General features: G+C 45.8%; 1 protein-coding gene across 1 annotated transcript in view; it reads right to left on the bottom strand.

Moving 5' to 3' along the window:
• Positions 1 to 16842, bottom strand: part of KLHDC8B (kelch domain containing 8B) — a 71869-nt gene extending 55027 nt beyond the window's left edge. Inside the window, exon 1 of the mRNA XM_018576097.1 lies at positions 16201 to 16842. Within this exon, the coding sequence (XP_018431599.1) occupies positions 16201 to 16591 (391 nt within the window). The 5' untranslated portion in view covers positions 16592 to 16842. The remainder of the gene's footprint in view (positions 1 to 16200) is intronic.
• Positions 16843 to 17320: the final 478 nt, after the last annotated feature.

Genomic DNA, 17320 nt, shown 5'->3' with positions numbered 1-17320 from the left:
TGATACAAATAAATACCACCTAAAGCAACAGCCTCAGGCTGCCTTATTATGGGACAGCCCTGGCTGTACATTGTGCACAGTCCAGGATTTCCAGAAATATAGATAATTATCTACACCCCATGGCTCTCCCTGTCCTGTGTATCCAGTGCTAGCTCCAGCAACTTCTGATATTCCAGCGTCATCTTACACCACTGGTGGTGTTAATGAGAGATCATACTCATTCGTCTTCCCTGCCACGTCCGATGACTGCACAACCTCATGAGAAGACTTTACCGCATATAAATCTCTAGTCATTGGTTGCACAAAATAACAAACTCATTTTTGGATCCCTGATGGGGCCACGTGGTTCTCCAGGAGGTCACTCTGCACATAATGCCAGACAACATTTACTCGGCTTGGATTTAATTAAACTTTTTTTTGTCGCCTCTGGTACTCCGCGGGCTCCACCGACAACAAAGTCAGCTTTGCTTAATATTTAATGGGCTAAAAGAAAATCTGATTCTGATGTGCTCAGCAAGGACTTTGAAAGTTAGTGGTTGACTTTCAGACATTTTTAAGGTGGCCACACACGGCTTGAATTGTGGGCGATCCCTGATGCAACTGGAGCCATGGGGGCCCTGCCAACACCACCCGACTCAACAAACTTCAATCAAAAAAATCAAAGTAGTTGAGCGGAAACAAGTTGGCTGAACAGTGACTTTAGCCAACCAGATAGTCATTGTTTAGGTATTCGTGCAGCTACAGGCATCAGGAGGGGAGATTCCCCCATTGTTTTGAGTGGATGGGGTAATTGGGCTGAATGAGAGAAATCTTTATGTGTATTACCAGCTTAAGGGTCAGCCAACAGAGAATTATTATCTCAGTCATGGGTGGACACCAGTAGATAGAAACACAGAAAAGTGATGACACAAAAAGACCAAATGGTCCATCGAGTCTGCCCCCCTTGGTCCATGGAGTCTGCCCCCCTTGGTCCATGGAGTCTGCTCCCCTTGGTCCATTGAGTCTTCCCCCTTGGTCCATCAAGTCTGCCCCCTTGGTCCATCGAGTCTGCCAGCCTTGGTCTATCGAGTCTGCCCGCATCGGTGGTCCATCAAGTCTGCCCCCCCCTTGGTCTATCAAGTCTGCCATTTTTTTATGTTTTACGTAATGTCTTTATGGGGTTTTTTGTATCTTTTTCGATTGCTTTAATTTCTTGAATCTCCAGAGGTAAGATTTACCACACCACAGCCATCAAAGAGCCAGGATAGGTGGTCTTAGGGCCCATTCACACTTAAGCTTCTAGCAGCGGTGCAATATTGCACACGCCTTAGCGTGCATTGCATCAAGGCAGCCCAATTGCTATGAATGGGCTGCCAATGCACCACAATGAATGGGAAAATGTGCACTGCCCTTTTTTTAACAACTACTATTACTACAACAACAACAACCCTATATGCATTGCGGTGTGGTGTGGTGCGTGTTGGGCTCTACTATACAATGTGTTGGGCTGCCATTCAAAATGAATAGTGCAGAAGTGTGAATGGGCCCTTACCCATCTGTTCTCTGTAATGTAAGATAACTAGAAAATCTAGCTGTGGCAGAAACACCCCCTGTGAAAGGTGGGCAGAGCTGGGAACTCAGAGATGTCCCTGCTGGGGGACTCAAGGTGTAAAACACGACCCAGGTTATTGCCAAACCATCTGCTGACAAGCCTACAGTACTCCCATCACAACTTTCAAGCTACAGGGATTGTAGCACACACACATGATTTCTCCCATAAAGCACTGATGAAGGGGGTGCATTTGGAGCCCTGAAATGCGTTGGCCACTCTACTTGACTGTTCCCCTGACCCTAATGGAATAAAACTGTGTATGGGCTATTTTTATTGGTGTGCTGTTTCAATTCCTACGTCCACTGTGGACAATGCAAATCTACAAGGGTTCTAGTATTCCCCTACATAGCTTAAAGCAGGATTTTTATTCTTGATTTTGAGTCTTGACTGTATATTACTTGTGATATCTTGACCTGAATTGATGTTATCTCAGCTACGCTATGTAAAACCAATAAAATACTTTGGAATTGAAAAAGGATTTTTATGTCTGTCCGTTTTGCTGCTGGATAGTTTACTTCTGGCCACATTGAAGATCTAACAGTGTATTGGCAATTATGCACCAAAATCCAAAATCATATTAAGCAATATCTTGTCCCCAAGTAAAGGTTATCTAGCAGTTTCATCATTATTTCCTGTCCGAGAACAGATATTTGAAGAATTAAGAGTTATCAATGGCTGGTATCCTCATATTCTGCTCAGAGCTAGGCCTGTGAAAATGCACACCGGTGTGTTCCCTGGTTCTGGCACCGCCCCCTCCCTGAGCCTCACCACATCCAATAGAAATAGAACTCACAGTAACTGGAGCACTTTTTGACTTTTTGACAAGCTGCAGAGTTTCCTGAGTAGGGTTATCTGCTGCGGCTCACTTTTTGGTATTTTGTTTTTATTTTAGGGGTTCCCATTTAAAGAGAAAGTGCATATTGCGCAATACCTGCTTCTGTTCAGCTGCCCCGAGGATGCTCGAGGACTCCAGTCTGGTTCAATGCAAAGTCACGTTGCCATGGAGTCTCCAGGGAGATGAGTGATTAAAATTAGATGCAATCTTCTGTACCGCTTGTAGTATTTACATGGTCTCTGAGAGAAAAGCGTGGGAGGGGCCACACAGACCTGAATAGTTAATGGAACAGATTTGTTTACATGAACCAGCATGTGCCTCGTTTGGCAGGATGAAATCTCTTTATTTCAGGAGGTAACAGTTCATGCATACGTCACTGTCTACTACGAGGAGGCTCAAAGCAAAGTCCCCTGGATTAGTAGGCCTCGTCTCCGCGTTATCAGAGTACATTATTCATTATAGAGATAAATATTAAACATTTTATTTCTGGTACAGCTGCAGGCAGGGGCGTCCCTACCCTAAGTGTCGTCTGAGGCCATAGAGTGGGGGGTGTGGGAGTACTGCTGATGGTGCTTCTTGGGGGTAAGGTGGGGGTGCAGGTTTGGCTTATAGCAGTCGTCGGGTTGTGTTTAGAGCCATGTTGTCAACGGCTTTCTGTCCGCTGCCGTCCATCCCACTGACATCACTGGTTGCCAGGAGCTAAGTGGGACGGCAGCCAGTGTCCCTGTCAGCTCTATGACAACCTATGACATCAGTGAGTTGAGCAGGAGGCCGCAGAGAGTGTCTGAGGTAGCTAAGAACTCTTAGCAACCTGCGACGCTGTGGCCGCCCCTCTACTGCCCCCTCATATGTGCCGCCCCCCTAATGAGGCGACTGCCTATGGCTGCCTCATAGGGAAAGCACTGGCTACAGGTACATATAAAAAAAATTTAAACCATGTACCGTGTTAGCCGTCGATAAAAGTAGATGATTGTATTTAGGGCAGGGCTGGACAAATCCCAGGAGCCAGGTCGCCAATGCTCCTTAAAAAAATTACAGCTAGAGCCCACCTTTTTAGGTTTACTCTAGTCGTTGTCAGTGGAGCTGGCTTCTAAAATAAAATCCCGCTGGCCGTTGAATTAGACAGACTGGCTCCTGAATTCCATATTAATTTGTCCACCATTGATTTACAGTGTTGCCGTTTATTGGCTAACTAAAAAGATTGTAGAGCAAGTTTTTATAGCAAGCTAGACTCTCCTTTATAAGAGGCCAGCATGCTCCAAAAGCTTGCACAATTTTTTTTACTTAGCCAATAAATGGTATCACCCTAAATCCGCGCAGGTCCTTGTATAAACGTCCCAGCTGAAATTCAGGTACTTACAATGTAAAAAAAAAATACATATATTGGTTTATTAATGTAGATGCTGGCCCTTTAAGTGGCCCACGATGCTGGAGGCCAGTAGGAGGGGCTCCCGTTCATTCGTTCACTGTGATGATGTAATCCTACCAGCTCCTGATCATCGGTATTCAACCTTGAGCTGATGGTGACAGTTCAGTTACAATTTTAGGGGTGCTGATCAAGCGGGCCCCAGAACAACACAACGACCTATGCATGCGGCAGCTGGACCTTAAAGGAGAACTATGAGGCGAGTGATTTTCACTCATCCTCATAGTTCGAGCCGACGTGTGACAATGAGACTGTCACAGGTCGGCTCAATAGATCGGGAAGTGAGCAAACACATACCGTCGCTCGCTCACTTCTCGATCCTGTCCCTGCAGAGAGCCGTGACTGTCACTCATGGCTCCCTGCAGGGATTCCCCCCTCCCCGCTCCAATCCTCCAGCGCTAACTGGAGGAACGAACGGGGGAGGGGGCGGGTACAGCTGGCTCTGCCTCTAGATAGGCAGGGCCAGCTGTCAATCACGCAGCTGGGTGGATCTCGACAGCATTGTCGGGATCCGTCCCGGCTGCGGCGGTCTCAGTATATCGTGACCTGTAGCTCGCGGTATACTGAGCTTTGGGTCACAGGAGGACGCTAGTTTATGTCCTCCCGTGACCCTGAGGAGAACTATGGGGAAAAACACGTACCCCATAGTTCTCCTTTAAGGCCAACTTGCTGTGCTGCCACATATATGCATTATGCTGTCATAGAGGGGTTAACGCATATAGAGCTGTAGTTTCATTGCAGTAGCTTTTTTTTTACAGATAGTGTAAGTACCTGAATTAGGAGTCAGACCTAGGGTTGCCACCTGCCCAGGATTCACCAGTCCGGGTTTTGAATGCTGTGTCCGGATTTCATGGCAGCAGAAACCCGGACACAAGTTGTCAGGCAGACAGGGGCAACCAAAATTAAGATAGGGGATACCGGCCCCCCACTGAAAATAGTCTCAACTGTGATATTTACATATTAATGGGTGGCGACTCATTCTCCCCAGTGCGTCGCTAGTGTTCGGGTTTCACTTGATAAAAAGGTGGCAACCCTAGTCAAACCGCAAGAGAAAACTAGCAACTACAAGCTAACCAGCCTCCAGTGTACTGCACAGTGCTGTCAATCAAGACACGGTTGCATGCTGGCAGGAGGAGACAGCAATGGCCTTCATTGTCCAAAAAGCTGGCTGTGGACAGGTCAGTGACCACTGCAGTATAGAAAAGGCAAGGTTACCCATTTTGTTTGGAAGGAATGCCTAGATCATAAGGCTTTCTGAACAGCAATACAAGTCTTTGGACAGGTAAGACATTTCACAGATACGTATTTCAATGTATTTAGATGTTTCCTTGAGTTCATCTATAACCTGTAAGCCCCTTTGGAGGCAAGGGCTGACATGAATGGCTGTATTTAATCTGCAAAGCCCTGTGAAATATGTTGGCCCGCTGTACATATTGAAAAATAAAGTTTACCAGCATAATACACGCGGGTTCAGCTGAGCTGATTTCACCGCGTTAGGTTATAAAGTGAAATTCATGGAAAGCGCACAGTCGTTGGCAGTGGAGATTTATCATTAGTCAAGCCATGGACACAGCCTGCCTTCCCTTGCTCCAGATAATGAAATTCTTGCAAAGATTCTAATTTCAGGAATCCAGCTGAGCCCGAGGAGCTTAATTGCACTTAACCCCCTATTGGAAAGCCTCCTGAACATATGGCGTGATATGGCCCGGGAATTGGAGAGGAAGAGACGGCACGTGACCGCGCATACATATCACCGGGACTCGGACTTACCAGTGCTGAATGACAAGGCTGTCATCGCCCTAATTGCTCCGGGAGCCTAAAAGTGCAATAATGGAGAGCTTTATAGAGTGAAGAGTTCTCTCTGGTAATCCAAAACTATGACGGTGGAACACGTCTGGTCATTGCGGCTTAACGTGTCCGTGATCTTCAGGAATGAAGACATTTTCTGACTTAGTTCGAGTTTCAAAGCATTTCTCCTGCAATATGAGACTTGTAAATACTTTTCTGGTGTGTCCAAACTTCGTTCCTCACCTCGTCCTGTGGTTTCCGTGTCCTGTAGTGCCATAGGAGCCAGCGGGAGAAACCATTGAGTGCAGAAGGGTATACGATTATTTGATGTGCACCAGCAAAAAATTTGTTTTGTTTCGTTTTGATTTGGATTTTGCTTTATTTCGTTTTTCGGAAATTCGGGTCCGGAAGTCAATTCGTTTCGGAATTCATCGATAATCCGTATGAAATTTTGCTTCGTTCGTTCGTTGCAGCAAAGTGACCTTTGAGAGGAAAAAAAAGTTTTTTTTGTTCTCAAATGTCACTTTCTTGCAACTAAATTTTGTCCAAAAAACGAAAGTTCGTCCCAAAAAAACGAATCGGAATTTCGGATTCCTTTGCATTCGTTATATCTGTAATTCGGAATTCAGATACATCCAAATTTCCGAAATTTCGTCCGAATTTCGATTCGGAACGAAACGAATCGCACATGTCTACTGCCATATATGAACTTTTTTAGCTTATAAACAACTCATTGTTACATAATAAATTGGGATGCACAATACCGGTTTTTCTATATCGAGTACAAGTACCAATATTTTTTTAACGGTACTCGCAAATACTGAGTACCGATACCGGTGCCGTGTGACCCAATTATCAGAAAGTCGGGCGGCAGATCATGACCCGCAGCCTGGCTTCCTGATTGCCTGGGATGCCAGTGTTCTATCAAAAGAACACCGGCTGCACTTGCTGAGGCTGCCTGGCTTCCTGACCAGGAATCAGGAAGCCGGTTGGCGGGTCGTGAGGTGACGTATGGCTTTATGATTGATCAGGAAGCGAGGCTGCCTAGCAACAAGTGAAGCTGGCTTCCTAGCTAATCAGTAAGCCGGGCGGCACGTCATGACCCACCTCCCTGATTGGCTAGGAAGCCGGCTTCACTTGTTCCTAGGCAGCCTGGCTTCCTGATCAATCAGAAAGCCATACGGCACCTCACGACCCGCCGACCGGCTTCCTGATTGGTCAGGAAGCCAGGCAGCCTCAGCAAGTGCAGCCGGTGTTCTTTTGATAGAACACTGGCATCCCAGGCAATCAGGAAGCCAGGAGGAGGGTCGTTACGTGCCTCACAGCTTCCTGATTGGTTAGGAACCCAGGCTGCCTAGCAACTAGTGAAGCCGGCTTCCTAGCCAATCAGGAAGCTGGGAGGCGGGTTATAACCCACCGCCCGGCTTCCTGATTGGAAAGGAAGCCGGCTACATGCTCCCTCGGCACTGGCGATCAGATGGAGATCTCCCTCTGACCGGAAGTTCTAGTATCAGAGGTAAGTATCCGGGTATTTGGATGACTACGAGTACTTGCCCAAATACTCAGTATAGGCAGTGATACTAGTATCGCTGCATCCCTAATAATAAATGATCAAAGGCTCTGTTGAGGGTCCTTCCACTGAGAGCCAGTTATCCCCACGCTAGTTGCACTTATCTTGCCTTTCATTTAGCATAGAGAAGCAGGTCTGCCAATCACAGCCCATAGCACCTCTTGTGATTGGGGATGAGCTAAATTGGGAATTTTCACTTTGCTGAAATTCCTGTGAAAAATTGGGATATTTTTGGCAAAATGCATTGGATCGACAGGGTGTTTTTTTAGGGTGTTTTGGCTTCAGCCAAGGGGCAGCAAAGAGGCGCCATTTTAACACACTGGCCACCGGGAGAAAAAAGTACGGAGCCTGTCCTTTATACAACCTAGGCATTGTGACAGGGTCACTTTAAAACAAATCCCAACCATTAATAAGGGAAAAGAAAAACATTCTGCTGATTCTGTCTGCAAAAGCACCCACTGGAAGTCTGTCTTTGGTCCCCGAATTGACCACAAGCACGTTTCCCCTACACTGTGGTGGGTTCAGTCAAGAAGGCCAAATGCTGAGATACAGGTAACAGGTACATTTAATATCAGAGGATCAAAGCTCGTAGCTTTATGACCAATGTCTTCCGTCGCTGTCACATTGAAGCAGGGCTGTGCAGGGTGCTCCACCAGCACTGCCAATAAGGAAAATCTAATTAGTAGAGTCATCAGCGTGTGCCATCTGCTGTCTTTATATCTTTGGGTTATTGGATCCATTTTAGTCATTTGTTTTGATAATAGTCTCAGTGTACAGTATGTTGATGAAGAATCTTGTTTTAGCTGTTTTTTGTGCCTCCTCCATCAGACAGCTCCTCTGGGTGAGACACGCAGCCAGAAGTGCCAGTGCCATCGTTAATATACGTCCCTGCTGCTCTGGTCACCCAGCGCCTCTAATTTATTCTGACATCTAGCGCGCAGCAAAGAAATTCACTTTTTTTTGTGCTATTTCTCAGTTGACAGCAGAAAGTCCAAATGCTTAGCGGCCTTTGAGAGAACCAACCACAACTGAGCTTATGTACGAACTTTAATACTTGGGGTTAAAGAGACCCTGTTAGGTCTCCAACCAAATAAAACCACCATTTTCTGGCAGGAGAAGAAGTAGTATGCTCACGTCTCTGGCAGTGGATTGTCTACCTTTCCTTTCTTCCAGTGCTGTAGGCTCCATAAGTTTCTTTAGGATTTGACCCTTCCGGGAGTGTTGGATACCTGTGTCCTCATGGTTCCTTCCTCTGATTCTGCATCACTACAGGACCCAGCAATGATGTAGGGATCGTAGAATGGAACCATGGTGTGCACCACAGGCATCCGACACTCCCAGAAGTGTCAGGCATTTATATGGTACCAACAATTTACACAGCGCTTTACATACTGCACATTCACAATAGTCCCTGCCCTTGAGGAGCTTACATTCTAAGGTCCCTATTTCAGATGCATACAGAGCCCATTTAGACAGGAGCCAATTACCCTTCTAGAGTCCCCAGAAGAAACCCACGTAAGCACAAGGAACATGCAATCTCTTTGCAGATAGCATCCTGACCAGGATTTGAACCAGGGACCCCCCAGTGCTACAAGGCAGAGGTACCAACCACTAAGCCACTGTGCCTCCCAATTGTGCTAGAAATTTAGAAAACCTAAGACAATTACAAAGACTGTAGCAGTGGAACAGAGGAGAGATAGGAGGCATGGACTGCCAGAGAGGTGACCATGCTACTTATTCTTTTGCAGGGAACTGGTGGTTCAATTCTTCCAGGCATGTGACTTTGTGTCATGTACCAATCAGAGCTAATGCAGGGGAGTCCAAAGCCTTGTGTACACTGCAACTCCAGCAACTCCTTTTACACAGGCATTGCTTTGAGTTCCATCAGTTGAACGGAGCAGCAAGGGGAGCAAATAGAAGGTAAGTATATGGTCTACATTAAAGTGATCCTACTGCTTTGCCCTCTACGGGCATAGCACATATCAGCTTTGAAGCTTGAAGCAGAACTCCACCCCAAAAAATAACAAAATAAAAAATAAATAGCCTAATAAAAGATAAAATAACTAAACCAGCGTTTGCTGCAATATTCACCTTCAATCCAGAGAATTCCTCCGCAGTACAGAGATGTCCCCAGTCTAATGGGCAGCAACAGTCAACCCACTTGCTCTGAGCCCAGGTCATCCCAGAGCCATCCCCAGCCTGTGAGCAGACAGAGAAGCAGCACACGGGTTTTCCACCAGCATTGACTATGCAGGAAAATCAGCGTGTCCCATCTGCTGTCTTTATATCTTTGGGTTATTTCGTTTAGACATTGGCTTTGGTAATAGTGTACAGTATGTTGATGAGGAATCTTGTTTTTGTCATTCTTTGTGCCTGCTCCATTAGACGGCTCTTCTATGAGACAAAGCGAGATATGCAGTCAGAAGTGACACTGCCATTGTTAAAAAAAAAAAAACCCTGCTGCTCTGGTCACCCAGCGCCTTCTAATTTATTCTGACCTCTCGCTCCCAGCAAAGAAATTCATGTTTTTTTGTGCTACACTTGGCATTAGAAAGACCAAATGCTTAGCTGAGAACAACTGAGCTTATGTAAGAGCTTATTTCAATGTTAAAGTGTAATTAAAGAAGAACTCTGGGAACAAAAAGTCTTAAGCCTTGCATTGGGCCCTCCCCCCCACACTGCCAAGGTTAAGTTCTCGTTTTTGTCTAGGTGCAAAAATAAAAAGTTATAGTCACCTGATGTTAGACCGCTCCTTCCAGCCTCTCTCCCACTCTGCTCCAGCAGTCTATGGTTCGATTATTCATCACGTTCTATACACTGCATAATGGACGTGAGGACACCAAGGGACATACCATCTCTGAAGCAATCTAACTCTAACTTAGGTCTCCAACCAAATGAAACTGAAGTAGTAGTATAAGAAGTAGTAGTAGTATTCTCACCTCCCTGTCTGCCTACGGCTCCTGCCTTCCTTCTGTTCTAGCTCTGCAGCTGCCATAAGTGACTTTAAGGAGTGTTGAATCCCTGTGTCCCCTGTGGTGAGCTGTGGTTCAATCCTCTGACCCTACAACACTACAGGACTTAGCAGTGACTGAGGGGTGGAAGGATGAAACCATGGAGGACAGCAGGGGACAATGGCATCCAAAACTCCTGGAAATATTGAAAACCAAAGACATTTACAGAGGTCGCACCACTGGAACAGAGGGAAAGTAGGAGACACGGGCTGCCATAAAACTGAGTATTCTGCCACTTCTTTTGCAGAGAACTGGCAGTATCATCCCAGGGTCTATGTAAGGCAAACCTGTGCTTTGCCCTACCAGGGCAACCCCTAGATAAAACAAACATTTAACTCATGCAGTGCAAAGGGAGCCCAACTGAAAGGTGAATTTTTAAGGACAGCTGGAGTTCAACTTAAAAGGACCACTCTACTGATGGAGTTCAGAGGGACAGGCGGTCATGCTTCACAATTTATAGGGAAACATGGTGGAGAGGGATTATAGATGATTGAGAATTCCCATCCAGAGAGGAACACTTCTTAAAATGTTGAAAAAAAACAAACATCTGCCACGTCTTACAACTAAATGATAAAAAAAGTTATATTTATTATTTTATACCTTAGACACAAGGATGGTAAATTAAGGCATTCGGTGAGTTGTACCTGGTCCCCTGAGCTCTCATTAACGTAGAGTTTCGTACAACAGTATCAGGATCAACCACAAAAGCACACTGCAGAGACTAACGGAGGAATCCTCTAAACATGTTTTGCTAGAGGAGACTACAGGAAAACTAGGGGGAAGTTATTCTAATTTTTTGCAACTGAGGAGTTGGAAATATTCTGAATGGGGGTAAAAGCCCAATTCAGGGCAATAGCACTTTAATGTTTTCAGAGGTATGAGTAAGTGTTTACCTTAAGAGTGAGTAAATCTTGTTTGTTCAAAAAACTTTAAAAAGACTCCTTTCAGTTTCTCCAGATAATATAAAACCCACTGTACATCCGACCCCCTCCAGCATGTCTGATAGACACCAGTCTGCCCCATCAGCCCAGGGCTGTATTACCATCAAGCAAAATAACCACCACCAAAGGGATAGGGGGCACTACAGAGTTTTCCCCAGCTATCATACCCTTTGGTATGGTGTTCAAGCAGTGATGTCACTTAGATGCTGCCCAATCATAAGGTAGATCAGAAGTTCTGCACAGAGAAGATAACTTTCATGAAGGCTTTACAACAGTCAACCTTTTGCTCAAACCCATTCAAAATTTTCCACGGGGCAGCGACTGCTCGAACAGCTCAGGCAGTGATATAGTTTGTTCCGAACCCTGCCACTGCCACCTTTAGCGGCCTGCTTGTCAGAATTGTATAATTGTAGGTATCTGACATAAAAAGGAACTCAGATGTGGAATGGTAATGAGATGTATTAGGAATATGCAGAAATTAGTGAATAATATTTATCTCAATAGAGGTCCTCTAAGACTGGTTTAAAGGGTTGCCTCAGATGGCATCTCATTGGGTCACATTGGGCGCCTTTCCAGCTAGAACTCTTTCTGGTCAGAGCAACCTGTGGCATCAGTGAGCTGGATGGGATGCCGGACATAGGTGCTGTGTGTGCCCCTCACAATCCAAAATGTAATGATGTCATCAGCACACCAGAATCCTTTTAGGATAGCAGAATGTTAATTTATTTGAAGTTAACCCAGCACCATCCCCCCCTCCACCCTAGACCTGCACTGCCAGCATCTACACATCCCCCCCTGGACCTGCACCACTGACACTCACCACTGCCACCCTTTCCCAACTAGCGGCCCAAGATTTGTTTGGACACCCCTTGGAGTCACACACTGCTCACGTTTTGGCCCCTCTTCCCTGTCTTAAAACTTTCCTGCATGTGCTGCTTCTCTCCAGAAGTTGCAGTGACCCGCACTGAACACAGCTTGTAATTACAGCCAGGACGAGGCCACCGCAGCGGCCAGATGGACAGATCACCTGCGGCCACTGCAAAATCTAAATCTGCTGCGGGGAGTGAAGGAGCATAGACTTCCATAAGGTGAACTTTGTCCTTAAAAATAAAAAAAAGAGCGCGGCACAGCAGCTGTCTTATTTTTACGGGTGGCTTCAGCCCCTTCAGAGGTTAAAACGGAGCTCGGTACACAAATTAATTATACCGTGAGTCAGGTCAGCGTAATGTATGCTCTCCAGCGCCATAGCAACTCTCGGTACGGTTGCCCGGGCAACAGTCCAGTCCTGTTTATTTTGTGTGTACATTTTATCTCCGAACCTCAGCGGTTCTATTTTTTTATTTTTTTTTGGGCTCGATTTTCTCGTGACTGACAACTCTGAAACTTCATAATTAATCATCTCTTGTTACAAGACTTTTTAATTAGTATGTACGCCGGAGCTCTGGTGGGATGTCAGGGATAAGGTCTACATTTGGGATACGTATTTCACAGTCCTTAGTCGTTTTTAAAAGCGACTGTTTAAGCAGGGGTAATTAGGGTCCTGGCATTTAAAAGAGCATTAATGAGGCCTGTGAAGAGGATTGTCAGAGGATGAGAAGATGGCGTACCGCCATGTCGCGCCTCTGATGAGTTCCTGGTATGTATTTGTATTAAAGCAGACATGACATCAAAAAGTAAAGATTGGCTGTCTCATTGGGGAACATTTATAGATGTTAATTGTGCCTAAACCGTGCGCTGAAATATTTTTTGTCTTAAACCTGAACCCCGGGATAAGCAAATATTGTCTATAAGAGTCATGTGTATTCTTCCTTGAATTATGGTGAGCTTTGTGTATTTCTTCCAGATCTGTGTGAAACTTGGAACTGCCTTAATAAAGACTCAGCTGGGCCAAAATGGACTCCTGGAGCTCCACCTGCTCTTTCAACTGCCGGATCTCTGTGTCCAAAGAGGCACGGTTCTGGCTGTACAGCCCACTGCGCTGCTTCTTCAGCCGCCTGCACTCCGCTCTAAGCTTATAGAGCTTGTCTCTCTCCTTGTTCACCATCCGGATGCCGGTGACCACTCTCTCCCGAATGGAGTCAGCTCCTTCACCCTCAGCAGGGGCAGATAAATTACAAGCACCTGCACCAGCAGGTATCTCGCTCCTCAGCTCAGGACATGGCTGAGAACTCCCAGACGAAGTCCCCCCGACCTCCATGGCTACCCCAGCAAGGGGCCAGGAGGCCTGGGATAGCTGGATCAAATTCCCTGCAAAAACTGGAAACCAGAGCAAACAGGACACACACCGCTCACTGCTGCTCTCTGTCCTTGTGCAGGGTGACTGGTTTGGTCTCCGCCCCCTCCTGTAATAAAGACCGCTTACTGCTGCGCTCTCTTCTTGTGCAGGGTGACTGGTCTTGTCTCCACCACCTCCTGTAATAAAGACTGCTCACTGCTGCTCTCCCTCCTTGTGCAGGGTGACTGGTCTTGCCTCTACCCCATCCTGTAATAAAGACCGCTTACTGCTGCGCTCTCTTCTTGTGCAGGGTGACTGGTCTTGTCTCCGCCCCCTCCTATAGTTATCTGCAGGAACCCTGTAGTGGGTGGAGTCTGCAGGGTACCTCCCATAGCTCCGCTCTCTGCACAGGTTATATACAGCACAGTGATGATGTCACTGCTACATTTAAAAGGTAAGGGTGTGCAAAGGCATTTGGTGCAAAGTGGATTTATATCCTTTGTGGCTATGGAGGAATATGTAAAAGTTTTTATTATACCAACTATATGGCCAAAAACATATGGACACCACTTTGAATGATTGAATGCAGGTGTTTCCAGTGAAGGGTACTCTTAATGCTGCACTGTACAGAGACACTTTAGACAATTAAGCTCTTCCAACCTTGTGGTAGCAATTTGTTTGAAGGCTGTATGACTAAGCCAGTATGACTATGCCCCTGTGCACAAAGCCAGCTACATAAAGACATGGCTTGATGAGTTTGGTGAGGAGGAACTCTAGTGGTCTTCACAAAGCCCTGACCTCAACCCTACTGAACACCTTTGGGATAAAATGGAACAGTGATTGCAAGCCAGTTCTTCTCATGAAAAATCAGCGTTTGATCTCACGAATGTTCTCTTGGCTGAATGGGCACAAATACCTACAGGCACACTCCAAAATGGAGGCTGCCATAGCTGCACAAGGGGGCAACTCCATATTAATGGTCATGGTTTTGGAACGGGTTGTTCAACAAACTCATATAGGTGTAATGGTCAGGTGTCCACAAACATTCGGAGATATAGGGGTCTATTCACGAAGCTGCCGAAGGATCTAGCCGTAGCTTCGGCCGATCCTTCGGCCGATCCTTCGGCTAGCTTCGGCCCCAGGACCCCTACGGTTCAGTAGAACCGAAGGGGTGCTGTACGGGCTATTCACAATAGCCTGTACAGCTCCCGAACATGGCCGAGCGGCTCAGTCGAGCCGGACGCATATGCATGCCGTGCTGAAAGCCAAAGCTGGCCGAGCGGCTGGCCATCTGACAGCTGGGAGGAGCCAGCCGTGATCTTACGGCTGGCTCCGGCCACTTGCAGAGAGATCAGCGTCCCTGGTTACCTGCTAACCAGGGACACTGATCTCCAAACAGCTAACTCTCCCTGGTGCCCCGGGAGTCTCCTGCTCCCGGTCGCCCAGGAGAGAAGCACTGATGTGTCTTTTTTTTTCTTTATTAATAGAAGAAAAAAAAAAAAAATTTCCCATTGAAATACATTGCTACATTACTATTGGATATTTCAATTTGCAATAGCCAATAGTAAACTAGCATTGTACCCGCCCTCTGCTGCAGTTCTCCATCAGGTCCATCAGCAGAGGGCGGGTACAATGCTAGTTTACTATTGGCTATTGCAAATTGAAATAGGCAATAAATAGGCTCCCAGAGCGCCCGGGAGAGGTTTTTTTTTCGTTTTTTTTTTTGATGGCAGCAGAGCCGCCGGACAATAGGAAGCTATTTTTAAACTATTTTTCTGTTCTGCTCGGTCCCTCTGAGGCATTCGGCTATTCACTCACTGCTGTTCGGCATCTATAAGAATAGGCCAAACAGCAGTGAGTAGCCTGCCGGATGTTCGGCTCAGCCGATCCATATGTTGGATCGGCTGAGTCGAACTCCTTCTGCACTTTGGGTCGGCCGAACATGCTAAGCATGTTCGGCCGACCCGAAGCCATGTGAAGCAAGCCGATGTATGGCTGAAATCAGCCGTACCAGCCTGAAGTGAATAGCCGAACAGTGTTCGGCTCACTTCACTTCAGGTCGGTCATTCACTCGGCTGCCTACGGCAGCTTAGTGAATAGACCCCATAGTGTACATTGTATTGCAATGACCGGTTTCCTATCAGACATCAAGATCTCTATGATAGCATGTAGGTTGACGCTTACCCACAGTACAGCATCACAGGAATATAAACACCCTTGTTAAGAAGGATGTTTTTCTTCCCAAAAGTAAGAATGTTTCAATATTAAGGGGTTCGGCATACATATTGCAGTGCTTGGGCACAGGTTTTTATTTGAGAAACTATTCAATAATGATCAACACAGACCTACAGAGCCATCTGATGCAAGGCCTTACATACTGTATATTCATGGGGGGAATTTAAATGCTCTTTGTGGAATGGTGGAGGCATACACATGGGTGGTTGAGGTCACAGCTGGTCACATGACTGCATTCTTGGATTTTTCTTTTTTTTATAGGCAGGTTCAAATAGATCATATCATGATTAAGACATGATAAGTTAATGCATTCTATGGGCACTGTAAGGGTGGTCAAAGAACCAAATGTCTTTACATTTTACAATTCTACCAGTTTGTTGGTTCACTTGTTGGTATCAGACTATCAGGACATCCTAATAGTAAAATGTATTTTACAGGACCCCTTTAAATTATTCTCCATAATACAGAACAATCAAATAATCAGAATTTTTAGCTGGCAGTTTGCGCAGAAGTGGATGTTTAACAAGTTTGCTGTGAGCACAGGATACGCTCTAAAGTGAAACTCAATAACCAAAAACCAGTACGCACCTTTTTCTATGGCACTGATGCCCATGGATGGTTGGCACAGTGGTGCTTTTGTTTCCCACTTTCCCTCATCACTGTTGTATATCTCCACAGATGGCAATGGACACTGTTCTGAATTCATTCCGCCAACCACCAGAACCTGTTTATCCATGGTGACAGCAGCAGCTCCAGCCCGGGGAGTTGGGAGTGGAGGTAGCACTGCCCATGTCTGGGATTCCACGTCCAACATTTCTACAGTGTCCAAAGGAAGTCCTGTTTTGCTACATCCTCCCATGACAAATAAATGCCCCTCTTGATAGGCTGGTGTGCAGTAGACCCGACAGGTGGGCATTGGAGGGAAAACCTCCCAGTAGAGGGATATGATGGCACTGGAGGCCATTATAGAAACCGGCATTGTATATGAGTAATAATGTATTATACTGGTAAGCCGACCAAGAAAAACGATCCCATTGGTCACCAGCTGTAGCTCCCAAGGAGTTTATAATGTTCCTCAACATCTGTTATTTCTTGGTCAGTAAACTATAGATTCAGGTGTGTTCTGTAGTTCTAGATGATCTTTCAGATGGATCACAGTTGGAGGCTGATAAGTGAACAGCAAAAAATACATCCCATGTGACTGAGTAGGGCATTTAACATCTGACTCTACATCCAGGTGGCTCGTTCAGGTATTGCTCTAGAGAAAAAAGAAAGAAAGAGTTAAAACAATGAATTATCTTTACAAAGACGTAAACCTGTCTGGGATAGTGAAGCAGAAGTATTACAAGTTAAAGGCAGTTCTAGTTAAAGGTCTAATCCATCTTTATTGTTTCATTATTGGATGAATGCTCACTTGTTATTTCATTTGCTAGCTACTAATACACAATATTGTCAAACGTTAAGGACACCTGACCATCACACCTACAATATATGAGCTTGTTGGAGATCCCATCCCATTCCAAAACCATTGATATGACATTGGACATAGCTCTGTGCCTAGGACCACCTCCTAAACAAGGTTTTGTGTATTTGTGGGAATTTCTGGTAATTCAGCCAAAAGAACATTTATGAGGTCTGGTTGGACTTGAAGAATTGGCTCACAGTTAGTTTTCCCTTTCATCCCAAAGGTGTTCAGTTAGATTGAGAT

Source organism: Nanorana parkeri, unplaced genomic scaffold (assembly GCF_000935625.1).
Source record: "Nanorana parkeri isolate BGI_ZX_2015 unplaced genomic scaffold, ASM93562v1 scaffold56, whole genome shotgun sequence".
Classification (NCBI taxonomy): domain Eukaryota; kingdom Metazoa; phylum Chordata; class Amphibia; order Anura; family Dicroglossidae; genus Nanorana; species Nanorana parkeri.
This window is presented reverse-complemented; position numbering and strand designations above follow the sequence as displayed.